General features: G+C 34.3%; 1 protein-coding gene across 1 annotated transcript in view; it reads left to right on the forward strand.

Moving 5' to 3' along the window:
• The window catches only part of LOC129758762 (uncharacterized), an 89,736-nt gene that overhangs the window by 38,510 nt on the left and 25,439 nt on the right, over positions 1-25,787 (forward strand). Inside the window, exons 8-11 of the mRNA XM_055756376.1 lie at positions 6,559-6,913; positions 17,502-17,707; positions 18,693-18,839; positions 19,080-19,102. Of these exons, the coding sequence (XP_055612351.1) occupies positions 6,559-6,913; positions 17,502-17,707; positions 18,693-18,839; positions 19,080-19,102 (731 nt within the window). The remainder of the gene's footprint in view (positions 1-6,558; positions 6,914-17,501; positions 17,708-18,692; positions 18,840-19,079; positions 19,103-25,787) is intronic.

A 25,787-nucleotide genomic window follows, 5' to 3' on the forward strand; every position in this document is an offset into this window, starting at 1 on the left:
GTTAACCAATAGGCATTACCATTTCAAGTTAAGACGACAGATGATTTCAAAACCGAACCGAATGTGCATTTTTTTCAGTTAGCTAGTTGCCAGTATAATATATTTTTTAACAGTTGAAACATATGCCTTCTTTAGTTCTTCCAGTTTGTAGAACCATATTTAAGCAGACAGATGATGAATTCGGCGCCGATACAAGACTCTGTAAATAAAAATGAAACGAATTTTAGAAAAAAAAACCTACTTTTTACTTACTGTGTCAGAGAAAATGTCCTCCATTTTCAAATTGGTAAAAATTTCTCATAAATAAAAACACAGCATAATTTTTTGTTTTTTGAAGTTTTTTTTTGTGAGTTACTTTATTTTGTTCAAAACTTTGTGTTGTGATTTTGTTGTTTTGTCCACAGTTTGACTTGGTGATTTTTTTCTTCTGTGTATGAGTGTGTGTGTGTTTTTTTTTCTTGTGTGAGAGAATGAATTCGCTAAGTTCACTTCTATCTGATATTTTGAAGAGTTGAGAGCATTTTGAGTGGTGATTTTTTTTTTATGAGAGTTGTGATTTCATTGTCATCTCTCTCTCCCTCTCTCGCAACGCGACGAACAGTAAATATGTTTGTTTTTATGTTTATGTTTTTGATTGTTTTTATTTTTCTTGTTCTCTACAACTATACCGGCTAATAATGGGTTTTTGTGTTTTTTTTTTTTGCTTACATACACTCTTACTTGGTACAGGTCAGATTCCCACGAATGGTTATGTTTTTCTTTTGTGTTTTTTACCTTCAGTTTGTAATTTGTAACATTACACTTTCATAATTTGTATATGTATGTATATATAGTTTATATCAAGTTCAGCAGATCATGTATCAATTATCACATTTAATTCTATGTATGTGTTTTGTGAGTTTTTTTTGTTTATTCTCAATTATATAACCATTAAAGTTTTTTGATTTTTTTTCTCTCTTGTTCATGTTTGCTAGAGGGTCTGATGTCCATCAATCATGAAACGCGCATTTATGTATGTTTGTCTGGGAGTTTGATATATTAATTTAATTTAAACGCAGTTTATTTATTCATTTGTTTTCTTCAATCAACGCTATTGAGCCACCTCACATTTGTTTGGGTTCAATGATTTTTTTCGGGGTAAAGTGCTAGCTCAGTTTTCGATTTGTTTCTAGTTATGTTTTTTGGCAGAGTGAGAGGTAACATCGATAGTTTGTTTCGGTTGTCATAAACTTTTTTTTTTCAAGATCGATTGATAACAAGGGATAGAAAATGGGATTTCTCCTTATTTTGGGTTCAGTGTATAAAAATAGTCTTTTGTTTAAATACTTATTCCTTTCCTTTGCTGATTCACACGAGCCTGTAGGTGGATTGTTCTTCGTTACGATTGGTTTGTTGTTTTTTGATTAAGAGTTTAGATAGATTAAGGTGGGGATTTCGAGTAGGAATATTTTGTGTCCTTCTGCTTGATGGTTTTTTTTTAATTAACTGGAGGAAAAAGTGCTTTTCGTTATCATATGACACCATTTTTGAAGATCAATCTTTTAACTTAGAAGTTAAATTCACTAAGTTCACTTTATTTTTAATTTTAAAGAAAGCTTACGATTCAGAGTTGTGAAAAGCAAAATTAACCCACTGTTATATAGCACAGATGATTTATACATTGAATATTTTTCTTCTAAGTTTGAAATTAAAATTATTATTCGACAAACTTTTAGATAGAGTATTCGTGGATCAGTTCTTCATTTTTTTCCTCTCAGTTTTTTGTATCTGAAAACATCTTGCTTGTCATTTCACCTCATAAACTTAGCAGAAATAATTTAAATATATGTATCTTCAGTCCTAATGCTGCCTTTTTTTTATCAGAGTCGGAAAACTTTCAAAAAATTTCTATTAACAAGAAACGCAAAAACCTGCTTTCAAATCTGTGCTTCTTCAGTCCGTCTTATTTACCGGAATTAGAATCATTTCAAAACAAACATACAAAGCAGCAGCCTTTAAAATCTGAGCTTCTCAGTACGTCTTTTTTACCGAATCTGACATCATTTTAAAACAAAAAAAAGCGGTAGCCTTTCAAATCTGCGCTTCTTCAGTCCTCTCATTTACCGAAACAGGCATCATTTCAAAACCAACAAAGCAGCAGCTTTTACAATCTGCGCTTCTTCAGTCCGTCTTTTTACCGGAATTGGCATCAATTCAAAACAATCAAAGCATCAAACTTTCAAATCTGCGCATCTTCAGTTCGTCTTATTTACCGGAATTGGAATTATTCAAAACAAACAAAGCAGCAGCCTGTTAAATCTGCGCATTTTTAGTCCGTCTTATTTACCGGAACTGGCATCATTTCAAAACAAACAAAGCAGCAGCCTTCCAAATCTGCGCTTCTTCAGACCAGTTTATTTACCAGAATTGGCATGATTTAAAAACAAACGAAGATGCTACATTTTAAATCTGTCCGTCTTAATAACTGGAACTGGTATCATTTCAAAACAAAAAAAAAAGTGGCAGCCTCTCAAATTTGCGCTTCTTCAGTTCGTCGTATTCACCGGAACTGGCATCATTTAAAAAAAAAATAAAGCTGCAGCCTTTCAAATCTGCGCTTCTTCAGTCCGTCTTATTTACCGGAATTGGCATTATTTAAAATCAAACGAAGCTGCAACATCTTAAATCTGTCCGTCTTATTAACTGGAATTGGCATCATTTCAAAACAAAATAAGTGGCAGCTTTTCAAAGCTGCGCTTCTTTAGTTTGTTTCATTTACCGGAATTGGCATAATTTAAAAACAAACAAAGCAGCAGCCTTTCAAATCTGCGCTTCTTCAGTCCGTCTTATTTACCGGAATTGAAATTATTTCTAAACAAACAAAGCAGCAGCTTCTTAAATCTGGGCTTTTTTAGTCCGTCTTATTTACCGGAACTGGCATCAATTCAAAACATACAAAGCAGCAGCCTTCCAAATCTGCGCTTCTTCAGACCTTCTTATTTACCGGAATTGTATTTTTTTTTTTCAAAACAATCAAAACAGCAGCCTTTTATATTTGCGCTTATCCAGTCTGTCCTATTTACCGGAATTGGCATGATTTAAAAACAAACGAAGCTGCAATATTTTAAATCTGTCCGTCGGATTTACTGGAACTGACATCATTTCAAAACAAAAAAAGTTGCAGCCTTTCAAATCTGCGGTTCTTCAGTTCATTTTATTTACCGGAATTGGTATCATCTCAAAATAAACAAAGCAGCAGACTTCCAAATCAGCGCTTCTTCAGTCCGTCTTATTTAGCGGAATTGGCATCATTTCAAAGCAAACAAAGCTGAAACTTTCAAATTTGCGCTTTTTCAGTCCGTCTTATTCACCGGAATTGGCATCATTTAAAAAAAAAACAAAGCAGCAGCCTTTCAAATCTGCGCTTCTTCAGTTCATCTCATTTACCGGAATTGGAATCATTTCAAAACAAACAAAGCAGCAGACTTCCAAATCTGCGCTTCTCTAGTCCGTCTTATTTACCGGAATTGGAATCATGTCAAAACAAGCAAAGGGGCAGTCTTTCAAATCTGTGCTTATTTAGTCCGTCTTATATACCGGAACTGGAATCATTTTAAACAAACGAAAAAGCAGCCTTTCAAATCTGCGCTCTTTTAGTCCGTCTTATTTACCGGAATTGGAATTATTTCAAAACAAACAAAGCAGCAGACTTCCAAATCTGCGCTTCTTCAGTCCGTCTTATTTACCGGAACTAGCATAACTTCGAAACATACAAAGCATCTATGAAATTTATTTTGAGAAATTTTTTCCAATTCCTTAGAACAAAATTTTCAGTGAAATTGTTAAAACTTATTTGAAATGAATTTGGAATTTTGTCAATATTTGGAATTAATATTTTTTGTGTGTGAAAATTCGCTTAAAATCGTCAAGGAATAATTAGAACAATTTTAGTTTTAATCGAATTACAGTTGAAATTTTCAATTTTCAATTTAGTTTATTTAGCTATGTAGTCTTGGGAATTTGGCTGCAAAATTCCCATAAAGTATTATCTTGGAACTTTAAATTTTAACAAGCTTAGCCATTTTTTGTGTGTTGTTATATTTATACGCTTCGAAACTGATCTGGAAACAGCTTAAAAATTGACGGCCTACCTACTCCAACATTTTTCACTTTCGGTACACTTTCTTAAAATTTTATTTTTTTAAAAAGTTTAGTCGGGAAACCTTCGTAAAACCCTCCGAATTTGTATTAAAATCATCATTACTAGTTTTTTTTTTTTTGAATCATGTAGTTTTTTATATTTTACATCAGGAGAAGCGTTGCATCCTTACAAATTTATCGTGATAATAAATTATGTTTAGGGTGGATGTTTTCCTCTATCCAAGAAATTTATCTAAGAAATAAAAAAAAAAAAACACAAGCATACAGAGTCAAAATGCTGAAAAACTTTGTCCTCAGAAGTTTCTGAACTCGATGGATAATTTTTACTTCTAATACTTTCTCTGGTTAATAACGATCATATTTACCCAGGCAATTTTAATTGAATTTCCCTTTGATTCCAGAAAAAGGTGTTAAAAACATTTTTCAAATGCATTTTTGCACAAAAAAAGTTTTCTATCCGAGTTTATGAAAAGTAAGTTAGTAAACTGTAAGAACAATTTTTTTCGTTGCCTCGCAATTTACAGCGAAAATTTTTCTTCTGCACCTCCCTAGAGTGCACCTTCACAAGGCTCGCTTACCTTCCGAAAAACGAACTTTTCGGCATTTTTTGGTGGTTGAAAAACGAAACAAATTCCTAACGCTGTCTGCTAGCAGATGCCTAAAGGAAGTCACCAAGGACCAGCAATTTTTAACCATTAGTTAAAAACCGAAAAACGGCACCCGGAAAGCACTTCTTCCTCCAATCGTTCTGGTTGTTGTTGAATTTGTTGCAGATTTTATGTGTTTTTTTCGGGTCGACGTTCTCCTTCAAATAGCTAGACGGTTGCCTTTAAATGGTTCTCAGTCGAGCAATTATCGTTTAGGAGATGGATGCTTATTTTTTTTTGGTTCACATTTGGCAACCCTGTTTAATTTTATATTGTTTTGATTTTATTCGGGTGTTTTTTTTCTTATTTTTTTCGAACCAAGAAAAGGGATGTAAAAGTCCATGTAAAAGGATCAGATGAGAAAAAAATGTGTCTAAATTTCCACTTTAAGAGGAGTTTAACAGAGTAAGGACGACTGAAATCAGTTCCAACGATTTTCGATCGGATCGAATCTTTAAAATGTAAACCTTGTTTGTTGGCTTTTATTTGATTTTCCTTAAGGAGTCGGAAGGCCTTTGGTATTGGTAACAGGTTTTTTCCTTCCATTTCCCAAATCCATGATTTTCCAAGCTCACAGTTTGTCCCATTGTAAGTATGTAAATGGAACCGTATCCTGTTTATGATTTTTCCTTTTCCGATTTTTTTTCTTGGTTTGTAAAGTTCAGAGCTTTGGGTTCGAGCATTGTCCTTATGGGAGGAAAACAGCTAGTAGACTCAACCCGTTTTTTTTTCACTTCTCTTTGTCATCATTGTTCGAATGTGTTTCCTTGCAGTATATCCTTTCCATTCAGAAGGAGATTCTTCATGCTTGTTGGCTCATACGGTATAGAAATGAGGGGACTTTTTTTCCATTCAACACCGAAGATTATATGCGTTATATGCCTCTGTTTTTGACAGTATGTAAAAGTTGTTTCACAAACATTACACACACAAATAATATGGTATTGTTGATGTTTTATTTTGTTCATTTTTATTTCAATGTTGGACATTCAACTCGATGTTGTTTTTGTTGCTGTCCTTTTATTTTATTCACTCTTTTTAACTCTTTTTCATCATCTGCATTGAGAAGGAAGATTCGCGATCATGTTTTGCTCTTTGATTTTTTTCTTCAAATTTTCGATTATATGGAAATTATTACTCTTTTCTTCTATGATCTTCTTCTATTTATGATGTGTATCCGATTGTTTCTGATCGGTTTAACCGCTAACGGAAATTGACTACATGGAATTATATGTAATGTTACTATACCTTCTTTTTTTGTTTATTCTCTTTAGGGTCTGTCAGGTTTTTGTATGTTGGTTCATAAATGGCTACAGTACAGTACACCTATTTGTCACATTCATTTTCAATCAACACAGATTTTTTGTCGTGATAGTATTAAATATAAATTTATTTCAATGATGAATTTTTCTTTTTTTTTATTCATAAATAACGAGACACAATAGGATAAACAACAATCATTTATCATCTTAACGACTACGGTGAAAAATGTTATAAATCTGTTCTCTCAATTATTTAATTTTTGATTATTTTAATTTTTTACTTTGTTAAAACTCTCTTTAAACTAATAAAAAAATTTAATACGCACATCTTTAGGAAGCATCTTAAAAGTTTCACCTTCAACCGGCAACCGAACGTCGAAATTGCGGTAAAAAGGAGCACGAAGGATGTTGTTATCTAGGCATTCTTTCGACGTTCGGTTCCACGGTTAGTCCGATGATCTTTCAGACACCCCTACAGTCTCCCCCGCCCACGTAAAAACAATCCTTAGCACCTGCCCCTCCTTAGATTTCATAGTTGCGGAACTTGTTGACCACTTCACTGGGATTCTCCGAGCCCCATTCACCCTTCCGGCCGCCATAATACAGCGCAGCACCTCCCTCCGATGCCCGCCGATGGGCCGGGTTCTGGGATCCGGCGGCCAAACCACTTCCAGCACCAGCTCCAGAGGCCGTTTCCGGCAGCATCCGGTCCTTGGTCTTCGGCGTGGACCAGTGCATACTCTGCTGCACGTGCTCCTTCATGCCGACCCAATTCTTGTAGCTCACCTGGATGCCGCTGCTGCGCCATTTGTCGTAGTTGGCCCGCCGCTCCGGATCGCACAGGATCTCTTTAGCTTCCTGAGGGTGACAAGAGGAAAAGGAAAAGATCTGATTAGTTAAGATACATGATAATACAGAGCGTTACTTAAGTAAGTCATTTAAGCTCTGTAATGTTCATGGAGTTCATCGTGATTAAAAAAAGTCAAGTTCAAGAAAAGCTTAGAAGATCCTCATTAGACTCAGTGACTATAGTGGGTATGTGAGTTCGGTGTTGGACGACTCCCCGGATTGGAATGCGTTTGAAATGCGCCAATACTTTCGAAATAATCAAATGATTTCTTGGACAAGGTTTTTATTTATCCAATCAAAAATCAACCTTTTCGTATCCAAGATGATAGCCGTCATATCCTTGAAAGATATACGCTTTAGTGTTAAGTTAAAATTGATAATGAAGAAACAGTGGAGTTCGTATTTTTCGTTTTTTAACCGTCAAATTCCAAGTCCACAAAGCTCCTATGTATGTATGTATGTATGGTAGCCACCTTGGATGCACGGATGTTCCGCAGTTGTGACTAGGCTTCATCAACAAGTCACCGTAAGTTACCTAACTCCAGTTAAATCCTGCTAAATGAGACGTTCAAGGGAATGGATTCGTAAGTAGAGTATCTTAAGATATCCGAAGGATTAGGATTGATTGGTCTCGAGAAGTTATCGCCGAATATTCAACTAACTCACTGTAGTCCCTGCCCCCAAGATTGATCTTAAGAAGAATGCGTCAAACAGCAGGAGAACTTAATACGAGTAGTACTGAATTCTCAGTCAATGAAGCTCCTATAGAGTGATTTAAAAAGCAAAAAATCCAGAACATAATCTTGGAAAACGGAAAACCAATTCAGAATATCTGGGATATAACTCCATCAACAGTATCCAGAAACCTCGTTGAATCGGTAAGTGTCGTTTTACTCAATCGCAGAAACTGATCATAAACTGATGTTTGTCCAAATAAAGGCTTTCCATTTTCCTGTGTTTCTTTCATCATTCGATACCGAACTGTCCTTTTCAACCCTCCACCTCTTGTAGAAATTCTGATTTTTTTGCAATTTTTTCATTCACATCAGTACTGTTAAACATTTTAATACATTTCAATGCATTAAAATACAATTATAAATTTTAAAACCTAAAAAAAATGAAATTTTTTATCTTGCTTTTCAAAGGTATGGCACCAATTGAGTGTCCATTTCAAAGCCATTTTAGTGATCCCGGGTATCGGGAAATCTGGCGATCCTTTTCCGGGAATTGTCGGGATCCCGGGAAATGTTTAAAATGATGCTTTTAACACCTTACCAATATGGTATATTTATTTTTTTGAGGTAGGTAGTTGTATTGGTAAATATTTCAAACTTTAAAAAATTAAAGCCTCAAAAATTCAAACTAAGTGCTTAAACCGACAAACTTGACTGATTTTTGCTGAAAAATTTCCAAAGCAATAATTGAGAAATATTTTTCACTACCGTTAGAAGTTGGTTAGCTAGACTTCAGGTTATTCATCAAATTTTGGAAATTTTAAGATCACTGTTGGGTTATTAGAGAGGATATCGTACAACACTGAGTCATTATGTGAGGAAGACATAGTTTTTTTTTTTTTGATAGAATTTACGTATGGTTATCGATTTTCCATATGTGTTCCTGAAAAAATTTATAAATGATCATGTGAAAATAGTTCAACTTTACTAAACAAATACAATGCTTTTATCTAAAGAATCACTTAACAATGACATGACACTTAGGTTAAAAGTAATTGTTTCTTTAAATTGTTGTTTGCAGCAGATGAAACTTTTGATAATAGTTTCGCTGAAAGTATAATTTTTGCACAGATAAACAGACAGGACACTTAGAAGAAAATTCGCATGATTTTTCGCATGATATTATATTACCATCTGGTGGCGACATTGTTAACCAACTGAATATGATTTTGTAATATGATCAAGGTTGCCTATGACATTGTGATGTAAAAAAGTGTATGTAAACAAACTATTTTTTATGGAATCCTATGGGATACGGAGTGTTGGTTGTAGTGGAAAAACAAGATTCTGGAAGAATTTCCATGGCTCAGTGTTAAATGATTATTTCATAAATTCGCAACAGTTCGGCTATGGCAAAAGTAGTCTTCTGGAGCAAATCAAAGGCGATCATTTCAGAGCAAAAAGTTCAATAACAGATAAGTGCAAATGTTACATTTTTCCGTTTTCGGCTGTAGAAATCAAAAAGCGCGTATGGCTTGAAACTTTATGTTTATATTTTTTGAGTTGATCTAGTAGTTTTATTTTTCAGATAGGTACACGTTTTTTTTTCAGAATTATCTCTCGTGTCCTTATTGTGATCTCATCAAATTTTAGAAAATCAATGGCTTAAACCACGACGACTCACAAGGAAACCAACCCGCAGATCATTTTGAGGATGCTCCAATAATTTCGATTCGGATAATTTAATCGCGCATTATTTCCATTTCTGGCAAATTTAGAAACTCTACAGACCGATTCTCGAAAATCCGCTTCCAAATAAAATCATTATCGATTGAAGATTTACAAGATTCGTTACTGATTTATGATCTCACCACGTAGGAATTTTTTCACGATAGAACAAATAAACCCATTTCAGAATAATTTTGATAGATGTGCACTAGCGCAATCTGGTGGTGACATTACCTAGCTCTCTGGCTTCTCGTTTAAAGTTTGCAAAAAATGAAAACGGAGTGTCCTGTCTGTTTGTCTGTGGTTCTTATGTTTTTTGGAAGTGTAATTTCTGAAGATTTCTGAATTGTGCACCCAATACAATTTTCGTTTTGAAAAATATTGAACGATATTGAATAGAAATGATCATCTGCTCATATGAAAAAGTTCTTTGTTACAGTTCGGGTTGTTTAAAGTTCAGTTTTATACACAATTCGATACAACGAAAAGGTGAAGTGAGCTTATAAAAAACCTTGAATATATAAGTTTTTCAAGCAAGGCATTTTGATCTACTACACGCAACTTGAAGAAGAATAGAAACAGGAATTATGTTAATTTGTAGAATGATTTTCGTAATTATTTCTATTGAGAAATTTAAAAAATTGGGACGGTTGTCTAGTCTCTTTACTCGATTACTATCCTGAATAGAAAGTCACTCACACCATTTAAACTTTAATCCAATCCATCAAAACAACATGAATTTAAAAAAAAATCTCTATGGAGGATGGAAAGTTGAAAACTATCTTTCAATTTTGATGTTTATAATATTGTCCGTTTTCCATTAAATTATTGCACATAAATGAATAACAAATAGGAAAGGTCTTACAAAACTCAGGCTCTCAGTCAGCTTATGGGAAACAGCAAAAATGATCTAATTCACTCGGAAAACGGCATCCAGAAACACAGCCAAATCTGGAACATCCCATTGATGTTCTTCTACAAATCCAAAGTACCAACGATGCTTGTGCTCGTACGATTCCCTGAGCATGGTCGATCCATTTCATTTGAAATCCTAATTTTTCGACTTTTGGAAAAAAATTTGCCAAAAAAGATACGTCCAATATTTTTACGTCTTTAAAATTTGATACGAATTAGTTGAAAAAGTTTATTTATAAATTCAAATCATAGACTGAAATTGAAATGTCTATTTTAGGCAAATGCAGCAGTTTTTTTTTAATGTTTTTTTGTTGTTTCGGAATCAATTATTGGAGAATGAATGTGGAGTGTTTAATCTACGCAAATTTCAATAATGATCGAAAAACTAACATTAATTATGCTTTATTCAACCATTTATTTATGGTTTTGAAGTAAGCATTTCAGATTTTCTGGTTTTATTATTATTTAGTCCTCGTTTATCTAGCTGCTGTAAAAATCGTAACATTTTTTTAAACGAGGAAAAAAATTGCATATAAAAAAATTATGATTTATTTGATCGTAACTCCTGAAATATTTTCCTTATTTAAATAGTAAAAGGAAGTGAAGTATTGTAGGCATCCCAGATTTCCCGAATTTATTCGAACTATGATCTGGCTTAAAAATAAAACCCAAATTGGTTTAAATTTTCAAAAGTTTTTTTTTTGTCTAAATTGTGTTTTAAATAGTTTTGAAATTGGTTCGAACGCTGTTGCGATGACAAGTTGCGATGAAAATATGAACAATGGAAATGTTTGGTGTTGGTCACTTTATTATAGATTTTTTTTTATCGAATAATCATTGGATTTTATTTGATTTGTTCGAATAATGTGTGAAAAAAAATCAAAACCAAATGCCCATATTTTGCTTGGTTTTTAAAACTGGTATCGGTACTCATTTGCCCAGCCAATTAAAATGTGGGAAAAATTATGCAACTCCTATTCAAGGGGAAATTTTTTGTCGTTTTTCACTTTTACACTAAGTTTTTTAACGAAAAATAATTTTTAATCAAATTTAATGTATTAACCAGTTAAGTCTTAAGTCTTAGACATATATCAATCTAAGCCATATAGAGAACTATAAAGCTTTAGTAAAATATTCTTGAAAAGTGACCTGCCAGTGAAGAATAATGTTATTAATGAAAAACTAGTATTTTTTCCTCCTTCCGAGCAACATCTCTTAGAATCCTATTCACGCTGGAGACTCAACCCTCTCCATGGTCAGATCTTGCTGAAATTTGGCATGTGACCATCTGGTAAGCTAATAATCAATTCAAGCTTGGAGCGAGTGAGATCTATAATGTTTAATTCTTCCTATACCAAGATTAGCACACTGCGGTTCGATAAATTAATCAAACACGCAAAGATTACTTCTATTTTAAACCGTTATTAATAAATAACTCGACAAAACTAAATTTTCTCAAAAAAAAACGCATGTTATCATTTTTCTAAAATAAGTTAAGTAATATCAACAATACTACGCAAAAATCATCATACGCAAAAAAGTTCAGGTGATTGATCGCAAATATATTCACCTTTTAAATGCATATAAAAAGTTTTCAAATCAGTCCAAGATTTTTGTTTCTAAGTACAAGTATTTTTTTTTAAATTCCAAAATTCCTTCATTTGGTGCATAACTCAAAAACTGTTCTACAAAGGTTTTTTTGAATTTCATTTGCGGATTCAGCGCCCGATTTCACATTAAAAATTTGGATCGGTCAATGAAGTTTATGATTTTTTCAAACCATAAACTTCTTTTCTCTTTTTCATACAAAGCATTAATAAAAATTAAATTTTTTAATACTATTTTTGTTTTAATTGAGGACTTTTTTTTGGCATTCAGATCCGTTCAAAACTATAAGGTTATTCATTTTTATGTTCTTTTACATAAATACTTTTCGTGTAATAAAACTTTTGTAAATTCGTCAAAAGAGTGATTAAAATTAGTAAAATGAATCCTTTAGTAACATAATAGTATACTTACTTTCATCGATGGTTGAAATCTTAAATTTTGCATAAAAATCTGGTAAGCTTAAGGTTGCCAGAAGTTCTGCCGTAAACATCAAGGTAGGGCAAATCCGAGCTATTTTCGTTGAAACTTAATAAAGTCTGGGCATTCCATTTCCAAATTATAAAACAAAAATTTGGGCAATATCCGTGCGAATATGACAAAAAACCTGTAATTTTTCAACAAAAATCTTGAAGAAAAACATTTGAATCACTTTTTTCATCAAAAAACATAACCTGATTTTAGATCATATTTTGGGGTTTCAAAAATTCGTTAAGGTTAATTTTAATAAATAAAGCTAAAAAAATTTCATTTTTTAAGCGAAAAATTAAAAAGTTATGAATTTTTTGTTTATTTTGTAGAAAATGTGAATCATTCCGGGCAAAATAAGAGTTTTTTTAAATTAAAATTTGAGCAACCGGGTTGATCATAATCAAAGTTTCCAATTAATGCTTTTTCCGGTAAGTCATTCAAAATTATGTTCCGTATTCTGAACTACGAATTTGCTTGAAAATAAATTCAGAATTATACATTTTGTTTAAAGCATAATGCATACAATGCATATAAAAATACACAAAACATAACACCATATTAAAAAAATATATATGTCCGAACCTATATCAGATCAGGTCAGAAATTAGCCATGATTAAAAATTCAAGAGAACACAGAATTAAGAGAGCTTATCTTTACTAATTTTGGAGCGTTGAGTTTTTATCTATCAGCTTTTGTTTTCGAGATATCTTTTGAAAATACGTAAAATTCATTAAACAAATGTGTACACTTCTTTGGCAAAACTGTAGCACATTAGAAATATTATGAAAACGTAAAAGTTTGACTCAATGATAAACTTTCCCAAAGACCGCGAGTAGTTATGACTTCTGTGAAAAAAGTAATTGAAGTTTTCTTTTTGTAAATTTTCCCCAAATCTGCCAAAAACGAAAATTTTGACAATATTTTGAAGAAGATGAAAACTCAATTTTATCTTAAATATTTTTTAAAGCGTGAGTCAAATGGTTTGGCAGTCTTAAAAAAAGTTGTAAAATGTGGACTTAAGTTTTCAGGAAAGTTCATTAGTTTATCTGACACTTAGATCAACTTTACAAAAAACTTATCAACTTTCAAAATTCTAACCATCTTAATTTACATTTTTTTTCTTTATATACCAATTAAGGGTTGATTCAAAAATTTCGCTGAAATATCATGAATTTAAAAATATACATAATTATGATTAGAAATGTAAACTCTCGATTAGAAATTTACATTTTGAAATTAACAGATTTTTTTTTCAAAACATAAAATTGATAATTAAATTCAATGTTTAAAATAAGGAAAATGATAAATATTAAATAAAATTATCAAACGCAGGTTTAAAAGTTTAAAATTTTAAGCTACGAACATTTTTTCGCAGTTAGTTGAAATATTAGTTCCTGAAAAGGACAAAAGGTAGAAACTATGTTATTCTTATTAAAAATTCAGATTTGTTCTCTGGAAGAAGATTGTATTTAAAAAAAAAATAAAAAGCTAAGAATTGAAAAACAAAGACACACTTATCAAATATTTTACAAAAAAATAAACAGTTTGACTATAAATTTTGGTAAATTTATTTTTAACTAAAAAAAATTATTAAGATGTATAGTTTTGATAAGTTTTTAATCATTTTTTTCAATAAAAACCTCGAACCATTTGAAAATAAATTTATAGAATTTAATAATAATAATTTATTCATTGAAATTACGGTAGCCTTAAAGTTATATGTAACTATTGCACAAGGTCAAGGAAATAATTTAAGTGATAACTCAAGGAAACAGTAGTGCTTATTTTTAAATGATTGATTTGGTAGATTTTGACGTACTGAATTCATATCTTTCGTCAGATTTTATCTATCAACTAGATTGTTGTTGATATGGAGTATATAAGTTCAAAAAAGAATCAAATTTGAAAAAAAAAGTTTCCGAATTTTTAATTATACTTCATTCAATTAAGAAAAAAACGCTTTGATCATGATAAAATTCTCCAGTTTTTGAAAATTTGGAAAGATATCATTACAAGTATTCCTGATCTTACTAGAAAAAGTTTAAAAAATGGTTTAATTTTATTTAACAGATTTGTTAAAGCCTGCAAAATGATTTGATTTTGGCTTTAAAAAAAAGTTTTTTTTTTCGATTACAATCGTTTCCTAAACATCTTTGTGTAATTCGTGACTTATATCAAAGATGCAGTTGGCGGACATCCATTGAAAAACTTTCCCGGTACATCAGTGATCGATGTTTACTCTATTTTTTTTTTTTTTTATTCATCGAACATTTTGTTTTAATGAATTATCTATACTAAGGATCTATACAAAACAATTAGATAACACGAAACAATGAAGACTGGCGTACTCGGTTGATGAATCGGCTAGATGGCTCCCCCAATTGATGTAGATGCTCAGCAATCTGGAACGAACGCATCATTGCACTCACTGGTTCATTATGTCCGTAAGATGTTCGGTGGGTTCGATTCGATAGCAAAGAGTGATGACGTAAAGTCCTCGAAGGAGCATTAAAGTTGATCATTCCTAGCAGGTTTGGCGATTGAATTTCTCCATTCAGTATTTTTGCGATGAATGATGCCTGTTGAGTTTTTCGGCGGCGTTCCAATGTTTCTAATCCCAGAAGCTGGCACCGGTCGGAGTATGCGGGAAGGTTTTCAGGATTACGCCAGGGTAGATGTCGTAGAGCGAATCTAACAAAACGCTTTTGTACACGCTCGATTCGCAAAATCCAACATAACTGATAGGGAGCCCAAACAATTGCAGCATGTTCTGTAACTGACCGGACAAGTGCGCAGTAGAGTGACTTCAAGCACAATGGGTCTCTGAACTCTCGTGCTACTTTGGAGATGAAGCCAAGCTGACGATTCGCCTTTCTTATAACTGAAGTTCGTTGACTATCGAACGTAAGCTGAGCATCGAGGATAACTCCAAGGTCGTCAACTCTGTCAAGGCGCTGGTTATCGATGTTATAATCATATAAAATTGGCGTTTTCTTTCTATGGAATGTTATAACGGAGCACTTGGAGACGCTGACTGATAGCTTATTAAGTCTACACCATTCACCAAAGTGATCTAGTAAAGATTGAAGGTGTGCACAATCGACAGTGGATTCAACTGGAACGAATAGTTTCAGATCATCAGCATATCCTATTTTGGTTCCAATTTCCAAGCTAAGGATCAAGTCGTTGAAAAACAGAACAAACAGTAAAGGTCCCAAATTGCTCCCTTGCGGCACGCCAGATCGGTTAGTAAATGGAAATGATATGCTATCACCAAATTTAATCCTAATACACCGCTCAGTGAGGAATGATTTCAACCAAGAGATCATGTTGTCATGAATACCGAGCTTAGCTAGCTTAGCGAGTAAGATTCCGTGATCAATCGTATCGAATGCCGCTTTGATATCGGTGAATATAGCATCGACCTGTTTTTTTCTTTCCATTTGGTTCAGACAAAACGAAGTGTACTCTAAAAGATTGGTACTCACCGATCTGCCAGGCATAAACCCATGCTGTTCAGCGGCAATATAATGTGAGGAAGCGCGTAAGAGGGCTTGACTTACAACAATTTCAAAAAGCTTGGATCCTGCCGATAAACTCGTAATGTCTCGATATTGCTTCACATTTCGTCGTTCGCCATTTTTGAAGACAGGAAACATGAAGGAATTTTTCCAATAATCCGGGAATTTACGTTGTTGAAATGATCGGTTATAGATTTGGGCTAGCGGCAACGAGAGAGCTTCGATGCATCGACTGTAAATAACAGCCGGAATTCCATCAGGTCCAGGAGCAAAAGAGCTTTTCAGTTTCCTCGCGGCATTTTCGATGAGCCTTTGATCTATCTCGAAGGTGTTGAAATCTATAGAATCCGCCGGGACGTGAAACGTGGCATCAGAGCACTCAGTTTCGGAAGAGACAGTGTCCAGGAAGACCGCCCGAAAATGCTCAGCAAATAAATTGCAACACGTGTTTGGAGAATCAGCAACAGCATCGTTGTAAAAGACTGAGGTAGGTAGGGAGCTCGATTTTCGTTTCGAATTTACGAAAGTCCAGAAACTTCGAGGGTTCTTACGTAAACCAGATTGTACTCGCAGAACGTGGTGTTTGTACAGTAATGCATTGAGTCTGCGGTAGGCTGTGCTTGCTGCTTTAAACTGTTGTTGAGAGTCTACCGTTCGATTTTTCCGAAGCCTTCGTAAACATGCATTTTTTTCGCGTCGAAGTTGTCGCAAACTGGGCGTGCTCCAAGCAGGTGTAACAGGACGTTTAAATCTGGGAACATGCGAATTCAACCAAGTACCAATCAAATTGCAGAAAGTTTCAGTCATAACGTCTACTGATGCGTTGCCGAAAACTGCATCCCAGTCAATGCTGTTCAAGTACTGTAAAAGCAGCGAAAAGTCCGTCTTCCAAAAATTTAACGGTCTACTCCTACGATCCGAAGTGTTTGGCGAGGAGTTACTTGCCAACACAGCAGCTGGTAAATCGAATGCGACAGGCGGGTGGTGCAAATCTACAGGTACCAGAATGTCAGGGGCATTTCTTATTTCAATTTGTTCGTCACTCAGGCCAAAAAACAAATCAAGTGTCCGTCCGAGATGATTCCTGATAGAGTTGAGTTGGATCAGATTTAACGAATCAGTTCCATCGATCAAGGATGCGGCGGCGGCGCTTAAGGCGGCAACATTCATTAGTTTAGCACCTGTTTCGCTTTCAGTCCACATCAAACGAGGTTGGTTATAATCGCCACATATCAAAACTGACTCATCAGCAGTAGCACGGTTACACAGTTCACGTATAGTGGCCACGTGGGACTCGATAATGTGAACACAATTACTTTTGTCGGGTGGCACGTAAACAGCACAGAAGAGTATGTTTTTTCCATTAATGGAAGCAGCAACACAGACTTGTTCCAGGTCAATCCCACATTCCGTGGTCACAAAGCTGCTTGGATGGCATTGTTTAATGGCAATCAAAACACCACCAAAGCATTTTTTTGTACTGTTACGCGAGCTGCGGTCGCAACGGAAAACCGAGTAACCATTACCGAAAAGTTGGGCCGAGTTGAATGAGTCAGTCAAACCAGTTTCTGTCAGAATAATGACATCGTAGCTGCACTCGATGATCGCAAGGTAAAAGTCTTCTGACTTGGTGCGTAAGCCTCGGACGTTCTGATAATAACACCAAGCTGTTTCATTCGTACGGGCAGATGAAATCCTTTCCAACACCCCCGACACGGGCCTACAAGTTAAAGATGCATGACTGGGTGAAATATTGTAATCAGACGGATACTTGCCACAGTATGGCAATTGGGAGTCTCCCCCTGAACCACCTGACTGATACACGGGACGGCTTGAAGCAGGAACGATCGGTCGTTGGTGGTCAGAGAAAAGAACTTCCGAATTGCTTTGAGAGGTGCGTCCCGAGGTCCTAGTGAAATTCCCAGGAGTTGTGTCGACATCAAGATAAGTTTGTGCTAAACTACGGGCAGCATACGACGTATACGATGCGGTGCTAGAAGGCAGAGGTGCGTGACTCGGAGAAAAGCGTAAAACTGGAAAATACTTGCCGTGGCATGGCAATTGGAAGCCTCTCCCTGAACCACCTGACCGACAGACGGGACGACTTGCAGCAGGAACGGGCGGTCTTTGGTGGTCAGAGAAAAGAGCTTCCGAATTGCCTTGAGTGGTGCGTCCCGACGTCCAGTAGAAATTTGCAAGATTGGATTCGATATTAAAAGCGTCATTAGCAACAGGCAGTAGCATAAAATTTTCATCCGTGTTGAATTGGGCGTCATAACGGTAGAAGTTAAACTGAATTAACGCGCTTGATGCGAGGCTGGAAGGCAGAGGTGCGTGACTCGGAGAAAAACATAAAACAGAAGAATACTTGCCATTGTATGGCAGTTGGAAGTCTCCCCCTGAACCACCTGACCGATAAACGGGACGACTTGCGGCAGGATCGAGCGGTCGTTGGTGGCCAGAGAAGAGAACTTCCGAACTGACATGATTGGTGCGTCCCGATGTCCAACTGTGCGGCGGTTGAAATTGATCACTGTTGAAGGCCACGAAACTGTCGGGAATTATAGTCCGTAAATTCCCGGAAGTATAATCCTTTGGGCCAGGATTCAGGATCTAATGCTTTTTGTTTGGAGTCTGGAGAAATGCCAACTTTGAATGATATGAACCGGTAAGAGCTCATATCACTGCCTCTGGAGACTAATTTTACAACGTTGGCTTCTTCTACCCCAAGGTTGGCATGGACCATGACCCGAACGGCGTCCAGAGTTACGTCCGGTTTGATCCGTGACAAATAAAGCCAAAACAGTTTTGGGTTATCGTCGTCGCAAAGAGGGATGGTGACAATATCATCAGAAGCATTTTTCGACCCCAATTTGCAGGGCTCAGTTGATACAGCATCAGAAATCCGAGTTCGTTTCAGCGGGCGCCTCAGCTCAGGCGTGGGCGTCGATTTGTTCCACAACGGAGTTCGAATTGGTTTCGGAGCAAGCTGCTGAATGTCTGATCTCAGTTCTGTTATCGCATTTGTGAGCTGTGCTATAGCGTTAGTTTCTGGTGGAGCGCTAAATGCCACTGAACGATAGCTTGAGTTTAAAACCAATGCAACGCAGTCATCACAAAACCAGAGGAATTTTTTTGATAAAGTGTCCATTTGCCTTACCAAACTTTTTGTTAGGCCAGTGCACGTAATGTGGAATCGTTTGCTGCAAATTCCTCTGCAAGCCATATGCTCGATTCCTGTAATTTCCTCATTGCATTTCGAGCAGTTGGATTCCATTGCGCCTGGCAGGTATGCAATAAACTCGCTGCAGTAAGGTTATAATGCTTCACGCTAGATGTCGCTTCGGTTGGAAAAAATCGCGATGGGTTGTTTATATAAACATCCAAGGTAAACAAAACGTTCTTACAACACTCGGAACTTTAACGCGATATTTCACTCTTTCCTTCTTATGTCACGCAAGTACTCGATAGTTACCGAGTTCTATTGAGAGTTATTCAAAAGAAGGACTGAACATCAATAATTAAAACATTTAAAAACACATAAAAACGGGTTATTTAGAAAACCTCTGAACAGATTGCTACACAAAATAAACAGAGTTGCCAAAAGTTGTCTCTCTTGGGCTCGAAATCACGTGCATCGGCTCAGGAAGCAACTAAATCGGTGGGGTTTAATCCCTATACTGGACAAAACTGAATATTTGATAAAAATAAATGCATTGAAATTTTTAGATTAATTGACTCCACAAATAAACAATTCAAGTGCTCAGGACCACATTTTTATGTGAAATTCAGCATTTCGTCTAACAAAAAAATGAGCTTGTTATGGAAAAATAAATAAAACATGTGGTAAAAGATTTTGCGTAGACTTTGTTCTTTTCAATGCCTTCTATTCAGGCATCTCTGATTTTATTAAAAAATTGTTTGAGATGAAACACAAAGCACATTTCAAGTGTGAAATGGGCTAACTACGTCAACTGATTTATCCTGAAACATATTAAGAAATAAAAAAAATATGGAAGGTAATTCGGTGATAGTGAGCTTAACATTCTACACCTGAAGCTTTTGGAAAAAAAAATCTTTCTAAGGTCACTTAGGCCTTCTCTATAGCACATATTCATATTGGTGAAAACTTTTTCCACTTGGAGGCGTTGTAAAGGCTAAAAAAATCTATTTCTTATAATATCACAAGCTCTTCTAATCAAAAGTTCTAATAATAAAAGCACCTCTCACGGTAATATCACCAAAAGGGTGTTTCCATGATCAATTGGCCAAGTGATACTTTTTCATCAGTTTCCTCTCTTTCATAGATATTTTTGTTCCACTAACTACCTAAGTTACGTGACACTTTCTAACCGGCTTAAAACTTCCACCGCACAAACCATCATTTGCTCAAAACTGATAAGTTTACTCAATTGATTGGGGACACGGGCACCCGTTCAAACATTGACCAATTTACCGGACCGGTTACTTTTACTCTACGGGGAAAAAATAATATGGAAAAATGTGGCCATAAAAGGGTGACAAAAATGAGGCAAATTTTTGCTATCTAACGTGCTACTCGGAACCTTCAAACTGTGTTGACAGATTTTTCCATCATCGTCATTGCCATCATTGCCGACAGTCAAGCCCGAAGTAGAAGTTTGGAACGGTTCCCTTTTATCGGTATTGGAGAATCTGAATGAGTCACAACAGGATATCCTCCCGGAACCTTTTTCGTGGCCTTGCCTTCCTTTGCCGCTCTCTTCTACTAGGTCAGGTAAAAATACCAACGAAAACTGCCCTTCAATGCAGCCGAGAAGCAGGAAGCCATCAACCATCAAAATGGCTGATGGGAAATGCAAACTTTTAACGAGTTCAGTTACTCGGTACTTTTTTCCTAGCTTTTGCTGATATCGCTCTCTCTGCATCACCCGGTACCGAGTCGGAAATTGGAGGAAGTTTTCGAATTGGCCAAAACCGATGGTCCAATTCTGGCACCTTTTCCGGCACCGGAAGTCAGTAAACGACGGATTTTCGGGATGGGTCCGGTTGGGTTGAGGTGGAAACATTGCAACGTTTTCATTTTTGCGATTGCAGGAAAAATGTTCACCACCCCAAAAAGGGTGCACTCGGGTTTTCGATCCGAAAATAACTTCCCAAAACATAAAAGTTCTACCCAGGCCCGAGAGCTTAAGGTTACATTTGAGAGTTTTATTGTTCAAGGGCGGCCTGAGAATAACGAGATGAGGATGATGGGAAAAAAATTTCAGGAACCCAAGTTGTAACTTTTATACGTCTGACGGAGACAGATAAAAAGGATTGCAATTCTGGAACCGACAGTGAAAACTCTTGTTTTTGTTTCCTGTCAGAAGAAAAGTGGGAACGCCTGAGATGCCTGAAAAAAGTAGTAAAAGTATTCACTCAGGCTCAACTGTTCCTCTGCCTATGGACAGATAACTGGAGAACGAAGGAAACAATCCAGCAATCCGTAAATGTACGTTTCTTGTGCCCCCTTTAGGTGACATTCACAATGAACTTATGTGTCCTGTAAAAGGTTGAAATAACAGAGACACTAATTTAGATTCAGACTTCCAAACTTCTTAAGTTGGAACATCAATTTTGCATTCTAAAAGTTCTACTCGACAGCTTCTGAATCCGACTTAGAAACACTTAGATCAATAAATTTGGTCATATTTCGAAACCAATGTGCAAACAAGTAGCGTCAATTTAGTGCATCATGTCTGTGAATGTATCAAACATTAGGGTGGCAATGACTGTATGGGAAAAAATCATCGTCTAGTTTTGATAACCGACCATATGCATTTGTTAATTGGTCCAAAAACTGACCTGTACCAAATTCAGCTCAATCGGACTTGATTTAGGAGTGCCTCAAATCGCCCAAAGTTTCAGTTTTTTGCCTCTCAAAAATCACCAAAGGAAATCGGAAAAAATCGAAATTTCAATTTTTTTATTACCTCAAAATGGATAAAACAATGAAATCTAAAAAAAAATTGTGTGCCCAAAATCGACTTTAGAATTTTAAAAATCACTGAAGTGGGGACCTAAGGAAATCCGAAAGATCGAATTCTTAGTTAAAGTGCCGAATTACGACAATGACAAATGACAAAAATGACAAAAATGACAAAAATGACAAAAAAGACAAAAATGACAAAAATGACAAAAATGACAAAAATGACAAAAATGACAAAAATGACAAAAATGACAAAAATGACAAAAATGACAAAAATGACAAAAATGACAAAAATGACAAAAATGACAAAAATGACAAAAATGACAAAAATGACAAAAATGACAAAAATGACAAAAATGACAAAAATGACAAAAATGACAAAAATGAAAAAATGACACCAAAATGACACCAAAATGACAAAAATGACAAAAAGGACAAAAATGACAAAAATGACAAAAATGACAAAAATGACAAAAATGACAAAAATGACAAAAATGACAAAAATGACAAAAATGACAAAAATGACAAAAATGACAAAAATGACAAAAATGACAAAAATGACAAAAATGACAAAAATGACAAAAATGACAAAAATGACAAAAATGACAAAAATGACAAAAATGACAAAAATGACAAAAATGACAAAAATTACAAAAATGACAAAAATGACAAAAATGACAAAAATGACAAAAATGACAAAAATGACAAAAATGACAAAAATGACAAAAATGACAAAAATGACAAAAATGACAAAAATGACAAAAATGACAAAAATGACAAAAATGACAAAAATGACAAAAATGACAAAAATGACAAAAATGACAAAAATGACAAAAATGACAAAAATGACAAAAATGACAAAAATGAAAAAAATGACAAAAATGACAAAAATGACAAAAATGACAAAAATGACAAATATGACAAAAATGACAAAAATGACAAAAATGACAAAAATGACAAAAATGACAAAAATGACAAAAATGACAAAAATGACAAAAATGACAAAAATGACAAAAATGACAAAAATGACAAAAATGACAAAAATGACAAAAATGACAAAAATGACAAAAATGACAAAAATGACAAAAATGACAAAAATGACAAAAATGACAAAAATGACAAAAATGACAAAAATGACAAAAATGACAAAAATGACAAAAATGACAAAAATGACAAAAATGACAAAAATGACAAAAATGACAAAAATGACAAAAATGACAAAAATGACAAAAATGACAAATATGACAAAAATGACAAAAATGACAGAATGACAAAAATGATGAAAATGACAAAAATTACACAAATGACAAAAATGGCAAAAATGACAAAAAATGACAAAAAATGACAAAAAATGACAAAAATTTAAAAAATGACATTTTGGAATTTTTTTTTTGAAATAACACATGATTTCAAAGTTTTATGCATTTTTAAGTCAAATCTCATCAAAAAAAAAATTGTTTTTTTTAAATTTCCTTTGGTCTCCTCTTTGGCGATTTTTGAGAGTGAAAAAAACGAAACTTTGAGCACTTTGAGGCACCCCTAATTAAAGTCCGATTGAGCAGAAATTTGGCACAGGTCAGTTTAGTGGCACAATCTTCAATATGAATATGGTCGGTTTGCTCAATCGGACAAGGTTTAGGGATGTCTCAAAAATTTTAAAATTGAGATTTTCCACCCAATAAAATCATTAAAAGAGGGGAGGGGCAAAAGAAATCCATAAAAATTTGAACGTATACAAAATAAAAAAAAAATAATTAAAAGATTAATTGTTATTTCATTTCCTAGCTCAGTGTTTTATTTTTTTTGTCTTTCATGCGTTTTACTCGAACTATTTGAGGACCATCCTAGTGGAAAATATACCTAGGTTTGTTACACGGTATGGAATCCGACGTTCATATATGGGACTAAGAATGTTTTCTCTCAGTAATCGTGTTGATTTGTAAGAAACACGTGAAAAAATCGTTCTTGTGGCAAAAAAAGTGTAGAATAAATCCGTATTTGAGATAAGCAGAAGGATCTCAGAGCCAGGAAAACCTGGAAAACCGAGGAAAACAAATTAATTGAAAATTGCACTAGGGAAGCCGGGAAATAAACGGAAACCTAAAACCGGGAAAACATACAAAAGGAAATAAAAATTAATTTTGGGGTCCAAAATAAGGAATCAAACCAAAGTTCAGAATTTAAAATTATAATTTACTAGCTGACCCGGCAAACTTTGTTGAGCCTGAATTTTTGAGAATTTCGAGAAGTGGATACCCTTGTGTCAGAAAAAAATGTAGAATTATAGTTCAATATACAAATAAGTTACGCTAACTTTCGGTTAGCGAACTTATTTTCTTCCGGTTACTTAAGCACGCTTAATCTATCAAGTTTAAATTTAGTTTAGCCATCATTCCTATTCAAAAACTCCTATCTGATCAAGTATTATAAAATTGCTGAAGATTGATTTGAACAGAAAATGGATCTTTTTTGCTGGAGTCGTCATAAACTGAGATTTTTTTATTTGTGTTTACCTCTGTATTTAAATACATTGAAGTTTTCTTTAAACATGATCGTCAGAATTTAAACTGTAATGTTTTGGATTACTTTTCTCTTAGCATTTGAAACCTTGAATGAAGGCAAATCTATTTTGAGTATTTGGAATAAAAATTCAAAACAACCACAATTTTTTTTTAAATTTGAGTTTATGATCGTAAGATAAGAAACTGTAATCCAAACAGTTAGATTGAATTCTGAATTTTATTGTTAATTTATATTTATATTCTGAATTTGGCTTTATGAATCTGGATTTTCAGTTATATTTGAACGTAAATTTAAAAGCTGATTTTCTTTGAACTTGATTTTATTTTTGTTGATCGAGTTCAAGTGTTTATATTCTTAAACTCACATGTGCTTGATAGATTGTTTTTTTGATCTGATATCTGGTACTGATTTTTTTTTTGTATTTTTGTGTATTGGTTCAGATTTTTCTCTATACTTAAATGTTTCGAAATTTTAGGTGGCATGCTTTTTACTAAAATGTTGAATTTTTATATTCTTTCAAGTTTGATGATATTTTTGATTACGGTCCTTTTTTCTGAATTTTGAAACTGAGAGTTGGATCTAATATCAAGTTAAAGTCCTATATAGTTAAACTTTGGAAAAGTTCCTTTTAACCACTGAGCATAAAAGATAGTGTGCATTTTTCAATATTTCCCGATCCTCCAATCCGTTCTTATGATAGTGATGCAATTTACTTGGAATCACAAAATTGATTATATTCAATTCTCAAACTGTCTGGATAAACTCCTAACATCTTCTAAAATCAACCGAAAATAAATAAAGGTGATTTTTTATCAGTTATATGACTTTCTATTGGTGTTATCAAAACTCATCAAAAATGATTTGGTAATGGTAATGTTTTGAGTCTATCGAAAATTTTACATCCATATTGCTCGAGTTGCTTAAAAAAATATGACATTTCAAAAAAATTAACGGTGCACGAACAATCATCTAAGAAAATATTAGAATAGCCTTGATTCTGATGCAACAAAATACAAATTTCGTAAATATGCTTCTTACCGGCTAGTTGCAGCACCCCATAGGGACAATTATATTCAAGTATCCATTTTACTGGTGCCACGTGAAAAGTACATTGGCAATGAAAATGGACGCCAAAACTTCCTAAAGATAGATGGATGAACATTAATAAGCCTTGATTGCTTTTGGCGCCTTTCTATTCTGGGTGATTCGAATGAATAAAAAAAAATGGAAATTGGGTGCCATGACTTTTATTTGATACGAATAAAAACTAAAAATTAATTTTCAAATTCCACAAAAACATTTTCGAAATTATCTCTCCGTTGTGTTATTCTTCGTGTGAAGACGAACACAACAAAAAAAAAATCGCATGCAAATCGGATGATCCAGTGAAGAGTGTTGCGTGTGTACATTCTGTCTTTCTCCATGTTTTATATACATAGAAGTCAGAAAAAATTTTTAGAAGAAAATATTAAGTTTTGAAATTCTAAACTACTCTGATTTT

This window comes from Uranotaenia lowii, chromosome 1, assembly GCF_029784155.1.
Source record: "Uranotaenia lowii strain MFRU-FL chromosome 1, ASM2978415v1, whole genome shotgun sequence".
Taxonomy (NCBI): domain Eukaryota; kingdom Metazoa; phylum Arthropoda; class Insecta; order Diptera; family Culicidae; genus Uranotaenia; species Uranotaenia lowii.